We start from the raw sequence: 23731 nt of genomic DNA on the forward strand, positions 1-23731 counted from the left end.
GTGAGTTATACCACGGAGTCAGGCACTTCTGATTTAAAGCTCTCTTTTTCAGAGGAGCTACAGCATCCAAAGTTGTCTTCAAAGAGGATGTAAAACTATTGACGAGATACTCTATCTCACTTACAGAGTTTAGGTAGCTACTCTGCACTGTGTTGGTATATGGCATTAGAGAACATAAAGAAGGAATCATATCCTTAAACCTAGTTACAGCGCTTTCTGAAAGACTTCTAGTGTAATGAAACTTATTCCCCACTGCAGGGTAGTCCATCAGAGTAAATGTAAATGTTATTAAGAAATGATCAGACAGAAGGGAGTTTTCAGGGAATACTGTTAAGTCTTCAATTTCCATACCATAAGTCAGAACAAGATCTAAGATATGATTAAAGTGGTGGGTGGACTCATTTACATTTTGAGCAAAGCCAATTGAGTCTAATAATAGATTAAATGCAGTGTTGAGGCTGTCATTCTCAGCATCTGTGTGGATGTTAAAATCGCCCACTATAATTATCTTATCTGAGCTAAGCACTAAGTCAGACAAAAGGTCTGAAAATTCACAGAGAAACTCACAGTAACGACCAGGTGGACGATAGATGATAACAAATAAAACCAGTGGACCAGACACACACATATTTTGGATTCACTTTGTTGTACAAAAATAAGTTACTGCAACCCAACAACCTCTTGGTTATATCACTCTGAGAACATGATAAAAAAATCAAAGATGATCACACAATCTCCAAAGTGTACACAGATATTCTCTATACTGGTGTCTCGAATGAGGTTGAATTTGACCTTACTGTGACCTTTGTGACCTCAGCCAAGGGCCCATTCAGCAAACAGTATTTTTACATTGGTTTCACACTCTGAAAGCCTCTGTTTCTTTTTGTCTCCACAAAGAATGTAAGTAAGTCCCTTCGGCTGCTCTCTTGTTTGCACTTAGGGTCGCCACAGCAAATCCAAGGTGGATCTGCATGTCGGCACAAGTTTTACGCCGGATGCCCTTCCTGATGCAACTCCACATTACATGGAGAAATGTGGCAGGGGTGGGATTTGAACCCGGAACCTTCTGAACTGAAACCAAGCACATTAACCACTTGGCCACCACCCCTGCTGTCTCCACAAAGAATAATACTCTTTAATGAACGATGGAGCTGATTATGTGGAGGATGCTTGTTTTTGTACAGGCTGATTCAAATTTCTTTCTTGACCAGTGTATTACTCGGAAAAAAAATGTCCTCTAATGACATCTGACTTCGACTTTAACATGCTAATTAGTTCTAGAAACATTAAAGCTACAGAATGTAGGAGTTAGCGGTGTTTATTACTTAATCAGATGTGCTTTCAGACGTTTACAGTAATGAACTTTTTATATCACCATGTTGATACAGTTGTCCAAACAGGACAACCCCACTCTGACTTTTGGCTAACAAGCTTTAGAAGGCTTATTTTTGTGAAACGGAGGACCATACATTTTGCTTATCACTAAAGAAGGCGAGGGAGCGTGAATCCCCCCAAAGATCGCCAAAGATGCGAAAACATGAAGGGAAACAAAATTGTGACCAGTGATGGCATAATGCAATCTGCAACATCACCGCTATATGGCACTAAATCCTACACACTGTAGCTTTAAAGATTAGTCATTATGCTTTTTGTGTTTCATTTACCTTCTGTGTTTTGTAATCTGGTTATGTTCCATTAGTTATTTATTGTGTTCTGTGTTTATAATTTATTTTGTGTTGCCCTTCATTACATTATCTGTATTCTGTAATCTCTGCTTTTGTTTTCTGTTCATCATTTGTTTATGTTTAGTCAATAGTTTGTGCCGCCATTTTATTTTTGTTTTTGTATTTACATTTATACTTCAGCCAGTGTCAGTTCCATTCTAGTTTTGGTCATAGTCATTAATTGTCTTGTTATCCTCTTTAGGCTTGTCACTTTATTTCCAAGTTTTGCCCCTTTGTTTTGTTCACTTTAATAATATTTTGTCTTGGGCACATCATGTTTGTCAGCGTTGTTTTTTCTGTCACTTATTTCTCTTGCTTTGGTCTGCTTTGCTTTTTGTCTCACTTCACTCTCTTGCACCTGCCTTTGTGTTTCTCCACCACATCTCTTTCCAGAACCTTCCTCACACCTGTTCCACATTCATGCCCTGATTGCCCTGCCAATTTTTAAAGCCCACACAGTCCTTCACTTCCCTGCCAGACAGTTGAATGTATTTCACTTTCTAGCTCTTGTTCCGAGTTGTTTAGTCTTGTTGTCTGCCTGCCCGTATTTGACCTTTCCTTGCCTTCGACCTCGTTTTTGTCTTTGTCTCTGAATGCTACCACGCTGTGTGTTTTGACCTCTGCCTGTTTTTTGGACCATGCCTCAGCCTCTCCTCTGTCTACCTTTGCCTCGTTGTTGGACCTCCCGTGTACCGACTCCCTTTTTCCTTACTCCATCAGTTGTGTGAATTCACATTGGTGTCCTCCTCTGTTTGAGCCATTCCTATGCTAAACCTGACACAGAGAAATGTACCCCGTGCCCAAAACTCTGTAAGTGATGTTGCCTCAGGATGGAACATCACACAGTGATACTCTGAATTTCCCTTAATAACTGTGTTTCACACAAAGTCATTTCTGCAGTAGAGTTCAAGTGTGAAAGACATCCAGTCTTTGCCTGAGGTCAGCGGTTAGTGTCCAAGTCCCACAACCACACAGTGAGACAGGAAGCACCAGGACCATGAAGACTTGGACCTTCGCTCTGATGTCAGCATCACCAAACATCAAAAACCATAAGGTCTTCCCAAGTGCCTGTCGATCACAAAAGCCAAGGATGCAAAGACGTGACTGTCAATGCTGATAACTGAACATCTCTACAGTTTGGGCACAAGTTGGAAATTTTTTTTACACTATTTGTTTTTACATTCTTTTCAAAAACGGCTCAATGTTGACAAAAAACAGCCAAAGTGGGCTCTACAGCATTTATTTCTCATTCATTCATCTTCAACCACTTACTCCAATTAAGGGTAACAGGGGTCTGGAGCCTATTCCAGCAGTCATAGGGCGTGAGTTGGGGTACACTCTGGGCAGGACGCCAGTCTGTCACAGGGTCACATATACACAGACCTACAGACAATTTAGTTTCCAATCCACCAAACCTGCATGTTTTTGGATGTGGGAGGAAGCCGGAGTACCTGGAGAGAACCCACGCAAACACGGGGGAACACACAAACTCCACACAGAAACGCCACAGGTGGGAATCGACTTCATGACCTTCTTGCCGTGAGGCAACAGTGCTAACCACTAAGCCACAGTGCTGCCGCATTTATTTCCGGAGTCGGGTCGCGGGGGCAGCAGCTCAAGCAAAGCCGCCCAGACCTCCCGATCCACACACACCTCCCCCAGCTCCTCTGGGGGAACCCCAAGGCGTTCCCAAGCCAGCCGAGAGATGTAGTCCCTCCAGCGTGTCCTGGGTCTTCCGCCGGGGCTTCCTCCCGATGGGACATGCCCGGAACACCTCTCCAGCGAGGCGTCCAGGGGCATCTGGAAAAGATGCCCGAGCCACCTCATCTGACTCCTTTCGACGTGGAAGTGCAGCAGCTCGACTCCGAGCTCCTCCTGAGTGACCGAGCTCCTCACCCTATCTCTAAGGAAGCGCCCAGTCACCCTGCGGAGGAAACTCATCTCGGCCGCTTGTACTCGCGATCTCGTTCTTTCGGTCATGAGCCAAATCTCATAATATAATAAACTCCCTCCACTTCAGGCAAGGAAACTCCACCGACCTGAAGAGGGCAAAGCACCTTTTTCCGGTCGGCATTTATTTCTCTCCTGTAAAATTTGACAAAAGCTCGGGGAGGGGGGGGATTGTTTTTAATTTTTAATTGATCCACAGTTTCAGTTCAATTAACTCTATCTTTATGAAAAGTCTTATTTATTTCGGTAGAGATCAGTGGGTCGCCTTCATATCAACATCATAACTAGTTCTGTGTCTCCCTCTAGTGGATCCTTTACGCTGCACAAGTCAGCAATTTATTATTTTTTATTTTTGGCTTCTGCCATGCACTCTCCAGCACAGGTGGTGGCAGTAATGCAAACATAAGTTGGTAATCAGTCAAAACGAGTTCCTCTCGTGTCATGTGACAGAAGTGTTATTTTTGTTTGTTTGTTTTTTGGCCTGGTGACGTGACACGGCGAAGTGGTTGCTTGCCAGGTAGCTAGTTTGTTAACTTTGCCCCATTTCTTTAAAATAAGAAAAGAGACACCAAAATGGACAATAGTGCGAAAGAGAAAGAAGCAGCGGCTTTGATAGCTGATGCAGAAAAGAAATTAAAATCGTCACAGTCGTTTTTGGGATCGCTTTTTGGGTGAGTAACATTTTAGCTGCCTAGCTAATGCTAAGTCTTTAGCTTTTTTTCTTGTAAAGCTGCGGGAGAGCCTAGTTTAGTTTGTTGTTGTTAGTGACACTGCTGGCCAACTCTTTGCTTTTTTCCCTAAGAAAAACCGGTTTTCATGAATGCACTTTAGCTTTGTAACCAGCTTTGAAACGGCAAATCCAAGTGCCTGAGTACAGTTTTGCTAGTAGCGGCTAATGCACAATCACAATGTGTAGAATCAGTCTTGATGTATTTTATGTAACGTATAAGATACAGTCAGATCCGTACATATTTGGACAGTGGCGTAAAAAAGTCTACATCTTTATACCTCGACAATGGAGTTGAAATAATGCAGTCTTGATGTGCTTAAAGTGTAGACTTTTGGTTAACATCACACTTACCAATTAGTAATTTGAACCATTGTATAGAGGTCATAAGTAAATGGACAAAATAAATATGCGTTTTTAATACAAATAATCACCAGTTTACTTGAGGCAAGTTAGGGGGTAGATACAGGAAACAACTAATCGCAGGAACTATAGGCGGAATGGATCTGGTGTCGTAGACCGAACGGTACCCCCCTAAAAAACTGGTCCACCCTGCCTTCACTGCACATGCGTCATTTGGGACCACAGCAGCTCGCCTGAGACTGAGTCTCTACACCCAAAGCCTTCAAAGGGAATAATGTGATTATTAACCATCAAAGGTAAAACCTCTTAAATCATTCTAAAGCCAGTTTTAAGCAGAGACAAGGCTATTTTAAGCAGAAAGTGAGGCAATAATTGATGAGTCTCTACTGATGCTTTACAATGATGGGGGCACAGTAGTGTTGGGTATCGGGAACTGGTTCTTTTCGGGTATCGTTAAGAAATGATTCGACACTGACATTGATAGCCTTTTTGCTTAACGATTCCCTTATCAGTCCTTTAGAGTGGCCGTTGTTTTTAGGGGTGTTTTTCGGGAAAATGATCATTTCTGTACGTTGATTATAGACCCTGCAGCGGATCTGTAATCAACCGTTTCTGCAGCGCGGCGATGCTTTGAAGCTTGGAGCAATGAAACAGTGCTCCGACCCATTGCTTCATTGGTTCTTTGCTTTGATGCTTTTCCAAAGCAGCAGCTCCGTTTTTAACCCCTCTTAAAGCCATTAAAATATGACAATCGTTAGACACTTTTGTGCGGGTTAAAGTCACTAACTGGGACTCCTGTCTTGTTGTGAGAAAGAAACGACACGTCCTCCGTTCCGTTTGTACCGCTCCAAACGCTGTGCCGCTCTCTGCTGAGACACAGTCCGGTCGGAATTAATAACTTCAAAGCGAATCGCCATTTAAATCAAATGACACCTCTTTCCAAACATTGTAATACAAACAAACTGCAATCGATCCAAACATTTTTTCTTCCCAAAATGAGATGTTCTGCGCTGATGCGCAGCAGCCAGCTGAGTTCAGCTCAGAGGTGTGGAGTGATCTTCATGCCAAAATGTCTGAAAGAAAATGCTTTTGACAAAAACTACGGATTTTGTTCATTTTTATTTATGTCCAGAGATCAAGGATCCAGTGGTCAATTTCATATTTATTTACTGTAAGACTCAACAAAATGTTGTTGACATAGAAAACCTGTAAAGCCTACTTTTAGTAGACAGAAAATTCACAAGAGGTATCATAAGGAATCAGATTGATAGCGGAATCGATAATGGCATTGATATCGATAAAATGTTATCTGTACCCATCCCTAGGGCACAGTGAATGTGTCGCTGAGATAGATGATGACTGGAGTGCAGTTTTAGGCAGAAATTAAGTGATAATTGATGAACCGCGGCTGATGCACAGAAATGACGCATGCGCAGTGAAGGCAGGGCGGACTGATTTTTATGGGGGAACCGTTTGGTCAGTGACACTGGAACAGCTCATAATGGATGGATGACAGTGAGCGGAATGTGTCGTTTTTGTTTATGTTATACCCAAAACAAGTACTGATGAGATGATCAGGTCTCACCATTAAAATAATCAAGTTATGTAGCCACTATGGGTTGCTGCAGACTTTATGTGAGTGCCCTCTGGTGGCGAAAATAACACTGAAAGGATTAGAAATGCATGTAATTTGGTCACTTTTTAAAGGGGCCAGACTCATCAATAAAGTCAGCTTAATGTACAATGGTAGAGAAGCTTGAATCTTCGACTGGACTGGGTTGCTTGACGTGAGGACGTTTCACTTCAAATCACAGAAGCTTCCTCATCTAAAATTCTTGCTCTGGTAGTCTGACTTCTGTCTTGACTCTTGTAGAGTCAAGACAGCCGTCAGTTTTAAGCAGAGACAAGGCTATTTTAAGCAGAAAGTGAGGCAATAATTGATGAGTCTCTACTGATGCTTTACAATGATGGGGGCGCAGTAGTACTCTCTACAAGAGTCAAGACAGAAGTCAGACTACCAGAGCAAGAATTTTAGCTGAGGAAGCTTCTGTGATTTGAAGCGAAACGTCCTCACGTCAAGCAACCCAGTCCAGTCGAAGATTCAAGCTTCTCTACTATGGAAACCACCTGGACAACTGAGAGCCTACACAGAAACATTAATGTACAATGGTTCATATCAGGTCAGCTTGGTGTATAAATCTCATCGTTCCAGGCAATGAGAGCCATCAGCTGAGTTGGCTGTTAGAAGCAAGTTAGAGTCAAAACCAAACCAGTTGATTTGAGTAGACAAGCAATACAGCCCAAGTGTGTTTTCATTGGACGGCCAGTAGTGAACTACGAATTCTCGCCTTCAGATTCGCCATTTCGCCGGAAGTGATGTATAGTCGCGCCCTCCCATATAAAGCTATAGGTCGGCATTTCAAGGCTCAAACTCTTGACAGAACTGCGACGGAATGGTAGAACGTGCTTGGCAGAACAGAGTTGACATGACAGAATGGCTTACCTATTCAGTCTATAGATGGCAGCAGTGTACAACACTAACTTGCTCCACCAACCTGCCACCTATCAGACAATATAAATGACAAAAAGTTATGAGTTAAATTTCATATATGTGACTTGTGTACTTATTATTATTATTATTATTATTATTATTATTATTATGCATTAGAATTGTTATCTAACATTATTGTTAAGAAATTTTGATAGGTTTCTTGTTTGGCAGTTAATGCAAGTAATCAAGAGTTGTCTTTGAATTACTTCAATATTTGGACTGATCAGAGTGTAGTATCCTGTTTAACTTTTACAAATTTGTATTCAGTGGAAACAGCTTAATACGTTATAACAAACACACCTCTTTGAAGTGAGATAAATACTGTTCACTGATTCACTTCAAAGAAACACAATCTGTAAAAGCGAAATTGCGTTAATCCCATTGTAATAAAGGCAAAGGCGTAATTGTATCTTTACTGTGTTAAATCTGTTGGGGTCACATGTGTGAAGGGCAAGTCTTAACACTAGCCACCTAATGAACGGATGGATCCGTGTTTGTCTCACAGATCAGTATTTTATATTCACATTTTATTATTATTATTAATACTTTATTTAACCAGGTCGATCCCATTGAGACACAAAGATCTCTTTTCCAAGGCAAGCCTGGCCAAGAAAGCAGCTTAAAAACAAAGTTTCAAGAGGAGAACATAGAATCAGACAACAATAAAACGGACAAATACAATCTCGTCACATCATAGAGTTAATATGGGGCCTTCATAAGCAGGAACAAGAATGATATGAGTCAGATACTATGTCCCTCATAATGTTTTTAAATATTCCAAGAGAAGTTAGTTCCCTCAAGTTCAAAGTTCTCTGTAGTGAGTTCCAGGCAGCAGGTGCGAAGTACATGAAGGATTTCTTACCTAACTCAGTACGAATTTTGGGGACATTAAGCAAGTGGCAACCACTGGAATGCAAGGAATAAGTACTCTGGGTTCTCGAAATGTAGCCACATAGATATTGGGGGAGTAGACCTAAGACATAAACAGATCGACCAGATCAGGATTTGGTATTCTGGATCATCCGTCACATACTCGGGTAACTGACCCCAGGTCATTCTTTTCCATAATCTTCTTCTTCTTGTCCATTTAATTTTAATTGTAAACCTATATAATAGGTATATTAACCTATAAACCATATTCTAAACCATTTCTACCGATACTTTGTTTTTTAAAAGATATATTGATTAACCCTCTGGGGCCGATGCCGTTGTATACGACAGCTCAGACCAAGCTTTACTAAATTATAAATAACTTTTGAATGATATGAGATAGAAACTTACTTTTTTGCTGAAAAGTTAACTCCGCGGACTTTCGAGCCAGCCATCGGCTATCTTTGTACTCCTCATAGGAGCTGTGTGATGACGTGCGCAATATGAGTGTCCAATCGGAATTGGTTCACCGTCGCATGGTTTTCCAAAATCCAATTGTAGGGCAGATTTACCTCACGTGAAAAGCCAAAGATCATTTTCAGGAGTGATATGTTACTAGTTGGCCCGTTTGAATAGCCACCTGTGTGCTCCAATGAGTACATACTATTAGTACATACTCAGTGTTGCCCTGCGCCATTACGCACCGCGATCAGTGAAGGTAGGAGCACACGGAGAGCCTCTGATGACAATCTCACGTGCTCAAACAAAGAGTGTGTAACTATCAGGATTGCTCCACTAGTTTGCATGTGAATGTTACTGGATAACTCTGTTGCTTTCACTGTGTAAAGCACTGTTTACCATATCAATGGACAATGGACACAATGCATAGACCATTTTGTATGTATTGTTCAAAATGTGCATGTTTGAACCTTTCTGTTGTACAGGCTTTCACATAAGACCCCAAATTACCTTTTTAAAGTGTCAAAACAGTTGTTTATTATAGTTTGCTGTGTGTTTTGAATAAATGTGTGTGGAAAATTATTTTTCGCTTTTTTTTCCTTGCCTATTTTTGATTGTAAACCTTTATTACACTTATAAAACACAACAAAAACATATATATTCTGAAAGCACAGGTTGTCCTGAAAATAAAGAGACATAAAACTTGATTGCAGGGAGATCTGTTAACAGCAATAATAAAACATTTATGCAAGGCGAGTGAACTGTCCAAAAAATCCCCTCAGACCCCAGAGGGTTAACAATCCACAGTCAGGTCAGTCAGTCTTGAATATTCTATCAAACATAGCCACAACAGACAGATGATTCAAAAACCAGACTTGAGTGGTTTGAGCAATAAAGGTTTTATACTTAAAACTAAATTGTTCAGTAAATATGTGAATCAAATTCACAGAATACAAAAAGACTGAGCTGCAGTCATAGTGACACCGAGCAGATGAACAGCAAAATATTGCATAAGCAGAAGCTTGTGTGGTGCCATCTAGTGTCAGTGAGGGTGCATTTTCCATTATGGCAATCTGCTATTCCAGCATCCATCCATCCATTTTCTTCCGCTTCATCCGGAGTCGGGTCGCGGGGGCAGCAGCTCAAGCAAAGCCGCCCAGACCTCCCGATCCACACACACCTCCCCCAGCTCCTCCGGGGGAACCCCAAGGCGTTCCCAAGCCAGCTGAGAGATGTAGTCCCTCCAGCGTGTCCTGGGTCTTCCCCGGGGCCTCCTCCCAGTGGGACGAGCCCGGAACACCTCTCCAGCGAGGCGTCCAGGGGGCATCCGGAAAAGATGCCCGAGCCACCTCAACTGACTCCTTTCGACGTGGAGGAGCAGCGGCTCGACTCCGAGCTCCCCCCCGAGTGACCGAGCTCCTCACCCTATCTCTAAGGGAGCGCCCAGCCACCCTGCGGAGGAAACTCATCTCGGCCGCTTGTACTCGCGATCTCGTTCTTTCGGTCATGAGCCAAATCTCATGACCATAGGTGAGGATCGGAACGTAGATCGATCGGTAAATCGAGAGCTTTGCCCCCCTACTCAGCTCTCTCTTCACCACGACGGTCCGATACAGTGACCGCACCACTGCAGATGCTGCACCGATCCGTCTATTGATCTCACGCTCCATCCGTCCCTCACTCGTGAACAAGACCCCGAGATACTTAAGATACTTAAAAAGATACATAAGTATCTCGGGGTCTTACGTATCTCGGGACTATTCCAGCAATTAGTGCTAATTGGGACAGAAAAGAGATAAGTTTCTGGAAAAGAGAAAAGTTGACTGGTGGTGTGTGTAAGCAATTAATTTGTAGTTTTAAGTTACATTCATGAGCAATGGATTTCAAAATTGCTTGATAATAATTTCATATAATTGATGAGGATAATTGTTATTGTGAATGTTTTGTCCCCTTTGTTTATTTTATTTATATGCTCACAGTAATTAAATTTGTGTGTGTGTTTTTAATTAGCGGTTCCTCCAGGATCGAAGAGGCCTGTGACATGTATGTAAGAGCTGCCAACATGTACAAGATGGCAAAAAACTGGTGTGGTAAGAATAGATTCCATTTAAAAAGTCTATTGATCACCCTTGTGATGTGCTGAATGTTTAATGTCCTTGTAATGCCAATTGTGGCTTCTGTTCAGCTGCAGGAAACGCCTTTTCCAAAGCTGCTCACCTTCACCTGCAGATGCAAAGCAAACATGACGCAGCAACAAACCTCATAGATGCTGGTAATGCCTTCAAAAAAGCAGATCCACAAGGTAATCATTACTCATCATGTCTAAGTTCTGTGACTGCTGTTGACTTCAGCAGCTTTACCTGCTCTGCTAGACGTCAGCGTGAACCCAGCATCAGTGTGTTTGTCCATCTCAAGAGCTTTAAGGCTGTTACTGACTTAGTGTCCAGTACGTCAGTTAACTAAACAAAGGTCAGCAAGTGTACCATAAATTTGGTTTAGCAGAAAAATGTCAACAAAAACTGGCATCAACTCTTTTTGGACATCTGAACAGATGGGTCATTTTCTTGTACTTTCTTGTGTCTGTGCTATTTATTTTCACACAATTTAATTTCTGCTTCTTTTTTTGTTTCCTTCTTCGTGGGTTGTATGTATGTTATGTGTATTCTGTATTCACAGACATAATGCTAATCGTACCCTTTGGCCGTTTTTGCTGCTTGCTTTTTATTTTGACGATTGAGGAATGCAGTTTTACTTGATGTTAGTTGTGGACACATACTCATTGATTCTCTACATGTGTTATTTCAGAGGTCTGGCCTTAATAATTTTTTCTCTTCCCAACAGAGGCCATAAACTGCCTAAACAGAGCTATTGAGATTTACACTGATATGGTGAGTCTTTACTTGCGTTACGTTCTTGGGGGGACCAAACCTGTAGAGGTCTGTGTGACACACACTGAGGTGTGTTCCAGCTCCCCTAAGGTCACACAGACCTTCATTTCCAAAAGGTCGGAAAATATGTTGAATACAAATTAAATGCAGAAATCATTTTTATGCCCCGCGCGGCGGGGCATATAAATTGTCCGTCTGTCCATCTGTCCGGCCGCAATTCGTTTGCCCCAACGTAGTTTGGCACCTATTGCTCGCAAAACGTCACATTTGGTGGGTACATGTCTTGGAGGAGTACTTTGCATGGGTTCGAAGGCCAGTGACCTTGACTTACTTTTGAAGGTCACCAGTGGTCACTGCTGTCAGATCCTTCGCCGCAAAGTAGCTCGGCACCTATTGCTCGCAAAACATCATATTTGGTAGGTACATGCCTTGGAGGAGTACTTCGCATGGGTTCGAAAGCCAATGACCTTGACCTGCTTTTCAAGATCACCAATGGTCACAACTGTCAAATCCTTCGCCACAATGTAGCTCGGCACCTATTGCTTGGAGAAACCTCATATTTGATGGGTACATGCGTTGGAGGAGTACTTAACATGTGTTTGAAGGCTGGTGACCTTGACCTACTTTTCAAGGTCACCAATAGTCACAACTGTCAAATCCTTTGCCACAACGTAGCTCGGCACCTTTTGCTCGTAGAAACTTCATACTTGGTGGGTATATGCCTTGGAGGAGTACTTCGCATGAGTTCGAAGGCTGGTGGCCTTGACCTCCGTTTCAAGGTCACCAGTGCTTGCATTTGTTTTGAAGGCTGGTGACCGTGACCGACTTTTTATGGTCACTGTTTGTCACATCCTCTAAATAAATATTATGCCAATCTCCAGTTTTTTTCATTGTATATCACAGTTTACATCAAACACATAATGGCCCAGTCACACGGCACTTAACAAAGGGCAATGAAGCCCTGGCGAAACAAGAAATCTGGACTTTCGTTGACTTTCGTTGCCATCGTTTAACCTTCGCACAGCTTCTGCAGCTGGCACTTCGTCAGGAGTTTTAAACTGTTGAAAAATTTGAACGATGGCCAACGAAAACCTTATTTCGTCCGTGTTTGATTTTGCTGGCGTTCTTGATGTTTTTTAATCGTTTCTTTAGTTTTTGAAATGTTTTTGTTTAGCTTAACTTCGTTCGACCAGCTGAATGTTTTCATACAGTGCAGAAGCTGGTTTGTGAGCGCTGAGGCTGCTGCTGTGTTCATGTACTGTCGGAAATTACAGGGCAAACTCAGCCTGTTTGCTTGGATTTTTTTTTTTATCTGGGTGGGGGGGTCAGCTTCAATGGGCTCAGGTGCCTTATATAGGCCAGAATTAATCTTTTTTGTGGATACAATTAATTATTTTGCCACAAGCAACTGCTGAATTTGAAACAACAAAAAAGGTGTGTAATTTCCGACGGTACTTGAATGCAGCGTTAGCAGCAGCATCAGCTCCTGCGTGCGCTTATTAGTTTTATTAAATATAACAACATGAGTGTAGGAATGACAATCCAGCCCTCATATACATGTGGCCACAGCTAGATAATTAAAATTATTTTATAAAGAGCTGTTCTGGAAGGCAGAATTCACATTGTGGATCAGCTGCGGCTGGTTGAAATAACCGCACATGAGTCAATGCGCGTTCACACGCACTGATGAATTTACTGCTCTGATATACGAGGTCTGTTAGAAAAGTAACGGTCCTTTTTATTTTTTGCAAAAACTATGGATTTGAATCATGTGTGATTGCATCAGCCAAGCTTGAACGACATGCGTGAGTTTTTTCACGCCTGTCGGTTGCGTCATTCGCCTGTGAGCACGCCTTGTGGGAGGAGTGGTCCAGCCCCCTCGTCGGATTTTCATTGTCAGGAAATTGGCTGATCGACTGCCGCTTTGCTTCATCAAAATTTTTTCAGAAAGTATGAGACACAGCCAAGTGGAAACCATTTGGAAAATTCAGATGGCTTTCGGTGAAAATCTTATGGGGATCACACAGATTAAGGACAATTACAACTGGATTAAAGATGGCCCGCAACGGCCGATGGCGCACCAAGCGGCGATCGACAGGCTCAAACAACCAGATCATTTCCAAAGTGAACGCTTTGTTGATCCGGGACGTCGTCTGACTACCAGAGAAATGGCAAGACAGCTGGACATAGCACTTTTTTGGCACATTCCACTGTTACAGGAGTTTTTGTAATGGAAAGAGGAGCGGAGAAATTCGCCACGGAGCTGCTCATGGTGTGGGACGAAAGCACCTCCGTGTTGGTCTCACAGGACAAGCCCTAACATGCCCAGCTCTTGCACCATTTGGAAAATTCAGACGGCTTTCGGTGGCTTTTCAGTCGTGTGACTATCCGAGAAATTGTGGACGAGCTGGACATGCCACAACATGTCCTGTGAGGCTTCATCACGGTGTTGCTTTTTGTTCTGTGCCCTGCGCCTCCGTCCCGACGCGCGAAGTCCTCCGCACGTCTTTTCATGACAAAAACTCCTGTAACAGTGGAATGTGCTGAAAAAGTGCTATGTCCAGCTGTCTTGCCATTTCTCTGGTAGTCAGATGACGTCCCGGATCAACAAAGCGTTCACTTTGGAAATGATCTGGTCCTTTGAGCCTGTCGATCGCCGCGTGGCGCCCCATCCGCCACTGTGGGCCATCTTTAATTCAGTTGTAATTGTCCTTAATCTGTGTGATCCCCATAAGATCTTCACCGAAAGCCATCTGAATTTTCCAAATGGTTTCCACTTGGCTGTCTCTCACACTTTCTGAAAAAATTTTGAAGAAGCAAAGCGGCAGTCAATCAGCCAATTTCCTGACAATGAAAATCCGATGAGGGGGCTGGACCACTCCTCCCACAAGGTGTGCTCACAGGCGAATGACGCAGCCGACAGGCATGAAAAAACTCACGCATGCGCACAAGGTTCAAGCTTGGCTGATGCAATCACACATGATTCAAATCCATATAGTTTTTGCAAAAAATAAAAAGGTCCGTTACTTTTCTAACAGACCTCGTATTCAGTCATTTTTACACTTATATTTATTCCCCCTTTTGGCAGTTTTCTGTTATAAATCAATATATATGGCTTAGTAAAGGAATACAGTGATACTGCAGTGACCACGGAACACCACAGGGTTTTTTTTTTAATTGGAGCAAGATGGAGCACAGCGTGTCCTCAGACAGTGTAGGTTCTGATGATGAAGGAGATGATCCCTCTTTTGTTCTGGACGAGGAACCAGAGCAGGTGGGTCCACAGACGTGCACACAGATCTCCACAGCTTCTGTTTGCAGTTTCTCCAGGACTCAGGCTCTACTTTTAAAGTTGACAGTGATCTACCAAGCCACACTGAATGCTGTAGCGTAGCTGCAGTTTATTGTGCACGAATATAATAACACAATTTTTGACACAAATATAAAGTTTTAACAGTAATAATATATTATTGCAGTAAATGTGTGTGGTGCAAAGAATAAGCACAAGTAGGCCTAGGAATGGCCTGTAACAACACAAGAAACAACTCGAATAATACAATCCTTAATTCAAGCTGGAAAAGTTGTTCCCTACTTTAGTGGGGTTTCTGGCACCGAGAGGAGGCAGCAAGTCTCTCGTAATCCGGACAGTAGGAGCTGAGTGCCAGCTGTAAGCAGGCCGCAAGGTGGTTATCTGTCATGGTGGATCTCTGTTTTGACTTGATGATTTTCATGTGTGAAAAGGCAGACACACAGATAAGTTTATCCAAAAAGTGCAGTCAAATTCTGTGCAGTTTATCTGAGGTTGGGGTATTTCTCTTTCTACAAGTGTTGGGCACAGTTCCACTAATCCGTGAACTGCTAATTATCGAAGATAATGTTTTCATTATTGGATTAGTTTTTCAGTTAACTTTGAAACTCATCACCGGACCAATTATCTTCCGATAAGTTTTGGTCCGATAATTTTTAGACTGCTTACATTTTTGCAGAGGTAGTAAGCAAAGCTTAAGTTACAAACATTTATGAAGTCTAAAATGAGTTGAGTACCTACCTGTTAAATGTTTTGTAGTAGATGCGCAGTTGTATCCTCTACAAACAAAGGAGAGCTGTTTCTAGAAGAAACCGCTCTATCCTCTGCAGGCAAAGGAGAGCTGGTTATAGAAAAGAAAAAAGCTCATTTCTTTTGACCCAATACTGATACGCTGGCAATATCACCCAAGTCATCCAGAGGCATACAGTTTTAACTTGTGGTTAAAATTTTAACGAAACTAATTTCGGACAAGTTATTTAAGTTAAAGTCATGTCTGACGTTTTATAAAGTGAAAATATCAGATATATGTTTTACTTTTAAAGTAATGCACTAATTTTGAAGGTTTTAGTGTGGGCATGCTGTGCCCAGTGCATTATGGGTAATCTCTACATTCATGACAGAAGAAATGCATTTGAGACGCTCTGATCAGGCTCCACATGGACAACAGCATGAAATTCTTTGTATATTGTGCCTAAAACTCGTGAATATATTCACTGGGTTTACAGACGTTGTTATTGTTTGTTTTATGTAAAAATGTCAGAAGAAGCCCAGGTTGCTTCTCCATTATTTTCAATTTTAATCATTGCAATTGATTCCTGCTCTTTAACGTCTTGCTTATGTCAAACACTGTCTGTCGTCTTTGTTCCAGAGTAATATATTTAAGCTGTATGAAACTCAGTTTCATACAAAACTCAGGCAAGTTTTCACCGTCTCGACTGCCATCTACTGGCCAGTAGTGTTCATGGCATTATTCGCCCTAAGTACTGAGCGTCTGAGCACCAGTAGATGGCAGTGTTCTATTTATTTTCACACTGGTTATATTAGACAGTTATCGAATCACAACTTGGCTTTTGTTTGCAAATTCCTTTTCTTTTACAAATAAAAAAATGGCATGTTTTACAAAAGCACATTTTATATGTAAACACCAACACACACATCACATTAACGTGTTGGTTTTTACATAGAATGAAGTGTTAGCGGAGGCACATTTTATCCATAATCCCTTTGGCATCTGTCTGTGTTTGTTACAAAACTTCAGAATTAGTGCATTATTTACAAATGACGGAATTGACATTAATGGAGTTATTCTGTCGGTATTAATTTTATTCATAACTCAAAACCATAAGTGAGCACTGCTTTATTTTCCAAGACCTACGCCTCACGGTGATGCTGTTATTGAGTAGAGATTTGAGCTTTGCTGCTCCTCTCAACTGCTTCTCTGCTGGAAGTTATGTAGTAAACAGGAGCTTCCAGCAGTGGGCAGGGCTCTCAAAGACAGAAGTGCTGACTCATCGTTAGGGTCTGTGGTCGCCTTTGATGCTACCAGAAGTGATCGTGGTGTTAAAACTCAAAATCAGCTTGTTAGTAGTTGCAAGTGTCCCGGAGACAATACTACTGGAAGTTAGTGGTTTAGCTGTAGCTTCGAATAAATTTTGGGGTGGTTTATCAGTTTAGCTTTATAAAAGATAAGTTTTCAGTTAGCTGATTGTCTGTTATCGAAGCTAACTTTTTGGTTAGCTGTGCCCACCACTGCTTTCTGCATTAGACTCCAAAATTGGATGTTTAAGCCAGGTGTTGCTCTGGATTTCATCTCAGTATCATTTTTCAGTGTGAGGATCTCATTCTCAACAGCACAGCTATCCAGTGAAAAGGTTTAAAAGTTGAAAGAGTTACAGCTCCTCATTCATTCACGTTAGCGTTTATCAGACATTATTCGACTCTTCAGCATTCTGCACGTGATGACTATAAATCCCATGATCCACCAAGACAAAAATAAAATAAAATTAAAAAAGTTACATTAGTCTCTTTGGCTTCCGTGTGGAGGGGACTTGCCCCTCAACATGTTATGTGCACTCAATGACGTGGTTGTCAACATCTGTGTGCTCCGCCAACCAGATAAAAGGTTCTGCTGGCAGTGGAAATGCAAACCAAGCCAGACTTATCCATTCCAACCCGTACCATACTGACCCAGACCGCTCGCTGGAAACGTGGCTGTCAGCATATGCTGGCTAATTGTCAAGGTGTGACAGGGCCCTAAATTGATTTGTGACTGGAACTGCATGATGGGCTGGGAGCAGGAAGTTGTAAAGATTTTTGTTTTCTTCCCCATTTAAAAAAAAAAAAAAAAAAAAAAAAAAAAAAAAGGGAGGGGGAGGTCTTGGTGGATGTATGAAGTCTTAACATGTGCCCTTCTTTCTTGTTTTATTTTATTTTTCGTATATGTTGTAGGGCCGCTTCACCATCGCTGCCAAACATCACATCACCATTGCTGAGATCTATGAAACAGAGCTTGTGGACATTGACAAGGTCAGATGGAATGTGTGTCTGTACTGTTTAAGAAAAGGCTTTCTTTAAAACAATGTTCATGTTTTTAATCTGTAGTTACTGTTTATTTAGTGCTTGTTTGTCTTTGGATTTCAGGCTGTAGCTCACTATGAGCAGGCAGCAGATTATTACAAAGGTGAAGAATCCACCAGGTGACCGTTTTTAAATTAGTAATATTTTGAATGCATTGTTTTTATTGAGTTTTTTTTTTTCCTTTTAAACATTGTTTTCAGACAAGGTGTCAGTGATTTTTGGCTCCTGTGTGTGTGTGTGTGTGTGTGTGTATATAATGTGTTTCCTTAGAAGCTGTTTTTTTTTTTTTTTTTTTTTTACAGTTCAGCCAACAAGTGCCTTCTGAAAGTTGCGACTTATGCAGCTCAGCTGGAACAGTATCCAAAAGCGATAGAGATCTATGAACAGGTGTGGAAACACCGAACCTGTCAACCAGCGTTCAGAGGCCATAAGGGCGAAGTTGTCAGTCCTGCTGATTTTAATCTGTAATTTCAGATTGGAACTCACGCCATGGACAGCACGCTGCTCAAATACAGTGCGAAGGATCACTTCTTTAAGGCAGCACTCTGTCACTTCTGTGTCGATATGCTGAATGCTAAAGTAAGTCAGCCCGCGGCACAGAGGCTTAGTTTCAGCACTGTAAGATGAGCTGCTGCTCTAACATGCACCGTTTGTCAACCAGCTCGCCGTACAGAAGTATGAAGAAATGTTTCCAGCCTTTTCAGATTCTCGGGAATGCAAGCTGCTGAAGGTAGTGTTGCTGTTGCTGTTTTTATTTTTGTTGTTGCTTTGGCTCCAATATTATCTCAGCAACATTAAGGGCCCCTTCACACATAACATGATTTAAGCTGACTTGCGCACGAAGGAGGAATTGCATATCATTTGTGAAAAATCGTAGCTGCCTCTAACGCCTCATACCGCTATCGCTACAACTATTTGGGCACACCAGTGGCTGAAAGCCAGAGTGCCCTGTGAGAGCCCATTTGATCCATCTCATGGCAGGTGTCGGACAAATTCCAGGTGACACACATGAACTTCCAACACTGCTTGCCTGACACCTAGAAAATGTGTGACCATTCATGCTGTTACCACAAAAATAATGAGCAGACAATCACTTTTGAGCTGGCTGTGAAATTTGTCTAGGTGCCCCCATGAGTGGTGGCGTTGCAAAACAGCAACACATGTGGTGTGCCAGAGTGTTGGCTCCTCCCACAACACATTTGCCGTGTGTGTAAATTGCACATGTTGCGCCCCCCCAATCCGTAAATGTGGCGTGCCGGGGGTGAGAGTGCACGTGCATAAACCGCTAATATAACACAGAAACAGAGTGACACGTTGGTGTGTGCACTGAACTGATGGGGTGTGGCTGCCGACAGCAGCAGCTGTGGAGATCTCTGGTTCTGGATGTCCCATCTGGGGAGCACGTACCGTGTTTTGAAGGACATGACCTAACAACTGTCCACTGTGACACACGTGTGTCTACTTGCTGTCCTCACATGGACATATATAAAAATATATATATCGCTGTTGCGACGGGCTGCAGCGAGCAAGCGAGCGCACACTGTGCACATTGACAGGCTACCTCAGGTGATGCGGACCATCGGATCATAACACACAGCGGGTGATCTGAGTGTCACGTCACCTACGTGAGCTCTGTTCCAGATTACCTGGTGTCTGTCCTGCGGTGCACCGTCCACAGGACACGCGTGTCGGGCTGGACATGCCGGGCCAGCAGATGTGGACATGAGAGTAAACTGCTTCATTCATGTCATTTCATGACTGTACGTCTGTGGTCATGGGTTATCTACAGAGGAACAGACGGTTCATACTTGTATTGTTTAGTCGTTAAGAGGGATTCAGTACAATGCTGTGTTTTTTTTTTTTTTTTTATGGTGTGTGGTTTTATTTTTTTAATACGTTTATCTACTTCTTGATTTCAGGCATTTTACGTTCCTGTTATAACACAGTGATAGTAGTGCAGTGGTGAAGTTTCTGTCTGTTAATCAGAGCTTTTGTAAATTGCTGGTTCGAATCCCACGGGTGGCATGTATTTCTTATTTTTATTTTTTGCCACAGCAGCTGCGCAATGTCGTTCCACATGCTCCAGCTGCTCGCACTGTGTTCCTGCTGTGAAGGTTTCGTGCACGTCCATGAAACTGTCGCAGTGGGATCGTTCACGCCTACCCAGCCATGTGTCTCTCCTGACACCAGCTCGATGTTTTCGTGGTTTTCTCATTTGCGCTGTTTCGCCGTGATTCGCCCTGATTCCTACTTATTAGTGCTATGTGTGAAGGGGCCCTATAAAAAGTCAATGCTAATCCTGCACATCACAGGAGATACTGATGTGCAGCACTTTGACTGGTTGTTTTCTGTTGCAACACAAACAGTAAGACACAGCGCTAACACTAGAAAATAAAACCATGTTCATCAAGATCAGTGATATAGTTAGATTCCAACTGTGTTTTTCCTCTGTGAATTAAGCTTTTGCTGATGCAGATACATTTTTTTGTTTCTGATGCAGTGTTCTTGGTTTCCTTTAATTAGAAGCTTCTAGATGCTTATGAAGAACAGAATGTGGATGCTTACACCGATTCGGTGAGTGAATCATTTTCTTTCAGCACAGAATACTCTCGGCATATGTTTTTCGGGGCTGGATACAGTTTCTAACCCAGAAGAATTTCCTCAGATGTGTTTAAAATATTCCTGGTTCACATGTTTACAGATGACTCCAGTTCTCTTTTGTCCTGTATTTCCTTAAAAAACAAAACAAGCAAAAACTCAAAACACTGAGATTTCTATGACCTAATAAGAAGTAAAACAAACAAAGGAAGCAACAATTTTACTGTATATTTCATTAAGGCCCCCTGACACTTGCACAACTTTGACTCGCGCACCCGTACACATTGTCGTACTGGTGAGTAAACCCGCTGTGAACTGGTGTACACTGAATGTGAGATGTGTGCAAAGAGAATTTTGAAATGTTCAAAAAAATCTCTCACGCATCAACGTCGTTCAATAAACATGAAATGGCTGTGAACGTTGTGCGATCTGCTCGCCAACACTGTGTTGATGCGCATTGATGCTTGATGGTGTGTGAGATGGCACACGCAGCTCAAGTTGAGTAAAAAAGTGAACAGTCTGAGTGATTGCATCAGTGCACCGCATCACGGCGTAGCTCGTCTGAACGATTATAACGAGATGTCAGATCTATCACAAACATACTTTTACAGCTGCACACAAGAAGGAAAGAACGCGCAACTGTTTTTCCAAGCCATGACAATGTAAACATGAAAAATAACTTACCTTTTTAGGTGGCTCCAAATGCTTTCTCCACCTCATTCAGCGCGCTCCAGCTGGAACAGTCCGCTGTTATTCCAGAAGCGATTTAGAGGGGTTTCCAACAGCCAACTCAAAGAGAAAATGAATTATCTGCTACAAAATAATTATTTTATATACACAGTGTCCAGCACACAACTCGCGGCACCTGTGGAACACAGCTGCCATGGATCAAAGTCATGCAAGTGTCAGGGGGCCTTTACAGTCTCCCCCAGCAGGAGTGTTTTTGGGGTTACTTCTCTGACATAGTCACAAGCTGTTTCATACCCAATTTAGAATTATTAATTTATTTAATCTGTATGTCAGCAGATGAATACATCATCATCTCCAAGTTGCTGAATATCTCTGGGTTCCATTGAATCGATCAGCAATAAATAGGAGTGTGATACATTTATTTCGGCCAGGCTCACAGTTACCATTGGGTTCTCTGAAGCGTCCCTCATTCATCTGCTTTTTGAAGTGAGCCTGCTTAAAATTAAATTAACATGCAGTATTATCAAATGGTTTAGATTCTGAATTAGTATAAATGTGACATTTTTATTAAATGCCTTAAATTAATGGTAATAGTCTTAAGCAACAAGCACAGCTTTATTGTTTCATTTTAACCCCAGTCTGGTGGCAAACGGAGGCACATGGACCTGATTGGGACATAACTGGACTTTTTATTTCTTTTTACCCGTACTAGTTAGTTGCATGTATGAACGAAGCTGTTTATACATTGGGTTCTGCAGTGCAGGAGTTGACTGGTTTGTTCATTCAGGTATTTAATCAGAAATGATTTGCTGCCATATGCAAGTAGAAATGTTGCCTGTGGGTATCCAGTAAATGAGGTGTTGCAGCCTGAAAACTATCTCAACCATGATTGACTGGATGAAATATTTTGTAGGCCTCTAACATTTTCATTGTGAGAAGGGATTTAGAAATAATCACAAGAATAAATAGTTGGTGTGCACTGATACAATCCAAGCATGAGGACAGGTTATGAACTTGAAGAGTGAGTTTTCCCCGTTTGAGCGTGACCCTGTCTGCTCATGTCTCAGGTGAAGGAATATGACACCATTTCACGGTTGGACCAGTGGCTCACCACCATGCTGCTCCGCATCAAGAAAACCATACAGGACGATGAAAACGACCTCCGCTGATTTGCCTCGCTGCTCTTCCTCAAACATGGATTTACATCCTGTTTTGCCTTGAGCTCATTTCAACCCTTGCAGCAGTCAACCTTATTTTGATGACCATTAACCCTTTGATTCCTTCTACCATGTGCAGTGGCTCTTTCTTTTTTTTTTTTCCTGGCCTTTTAATCCACTCAATAACTTGTGACTGCTCCTAAAATGATCTTGATGGACATCAACACTATGTTCTTGAGTGCACACATGCTTAATGTATGTTATGATAGAGGTAATCAGTTAAATATTCATGACTGAGCTGCAATACTAAATACCAGCACTTTTTTCCTCCCATGTTATGAAAAAGGAAGTGCAGCTGGATAGAGAACAAACATTTTACTAACAAATACAAAATTCTCTTTTCGAAACTGTGCTTTGCAGAACAGATGATCACCAAAAAATGTTCACTAAAGCGCTCGGATAGATTATTATTATTTCCTCCTGAGTGCTGTGATATTGATATCAGTTTGTGTTGAAATATATACGCACCAAAAATATACATGCTCTTCTGTTTTTAATGAGTTGAAGTAAAAGATTTAAGGCTTCTTCTGTGTTGGTGAGCACTTGACTTTTGCAAAGATGTTCCATCCACCTGTCTGGTGAACCGTATCACGATGCTGATTAAACAACAGGATTACTGCACCAGTGTGTCTTGGACTGGTCACAATAAAAGTGCAGTGCAGATAAACTTGGAAAAAAATTATCTTTATTCAGTGAAGATGCTGAATGTGGTGCTCCTGCAGTGGCAGAGTTACCTGTCGTCTGCAATGCTGGGACTGGTTTGAAACAACATTGTCGGCAGGTATATTCAGTTTGTGGAAGTCCTTCAGTCAGTGTGTCACCTCTGTGACACTGTGTTGTGATTTAAAAGACCAGTCTACAACACATATGTGCAATAATCATGCTGTTTAGTCAGCATCTCTATATCCCACACTTGCTTAGTGGATGGATTATTTTGGCAACGATCAAGTGCTTTCTACTACAAGGAGAATTTCGACTTCTTGTGTGCACAGTAGAAATCTTAGCTGTTTCACTTCATTACATGAAAAATGGGGACGAAAACAAAAGTTGCATTTCTGCAGACATAAAAAAAAGCGTATTTGTTTTTGTCTGGGAGGAGCTCTGAGTGGTATGGTTTGATACAAATAGAGGAAAGCAGAGGAGCCACTTCCCACTGTACAGGAGGGCTTTATTAAATGTCTTACTTTTTCTTTCATATGTGTAGTTGCATCCATTTTGTGTCATAATTAACCAGGCTGGTTTAAAAAAAAAAAGACGTTTTTAATGGCTGCAACATGTCGAAGAAGCTTTATGGATCGTCACACTGTTG

At 41.9% G+C, this 23731-nt stretch overlaps 1 protein-coding gene across 1 annotated transcript; it reads left to right on the forward strand.

Moving 5' to 3' along the window:
- Positions 1–4132: 4132 nt before the first annotated feature.
- napab (N-ethylmaleimide-sensitive factor attachment protein, alpha b) lies at positions 4133–22946 on the forward strand. The gene is made up of 11 exons (XM_034168528.1): positions 4133–4345; positions 10655–10734; positions 10830–10946; positions 11486–11532; positions 17789–17866; positions 17981–18036; positions 18220–18304; positions 18392–18496; positions 18579–18647; positions 20441–20491; positions 22273–22946. Exons 1-11 carry the CDS (start codon positions 4248–4250, stop codon positions 22372–22374), a joined length of 888 nt encoding a protein of 295 aa, XP_034024419.1. The 5' UTR covers positions 4133–4247; the 3' UTR covers positions 22375–22946.
- The last annotated feature ends 785 nt before the right edge of the window (positions 22947–23731 follow it).

Source organism: Thalassophryne amazonica, chromosome 4 (genome assembly GCF_902500255.1).
Source record: "Thalassophryne amazonica chromosome 4, fThaAma1.1, whole genome shotgun sequence".
Lineage (NCBI taxonomy): Eukaryota > Metazoa > Chordata > Actinopteri > Batrachoidiformes > Batrachoididae > Thalassophryne > Thalassophryne amazonica.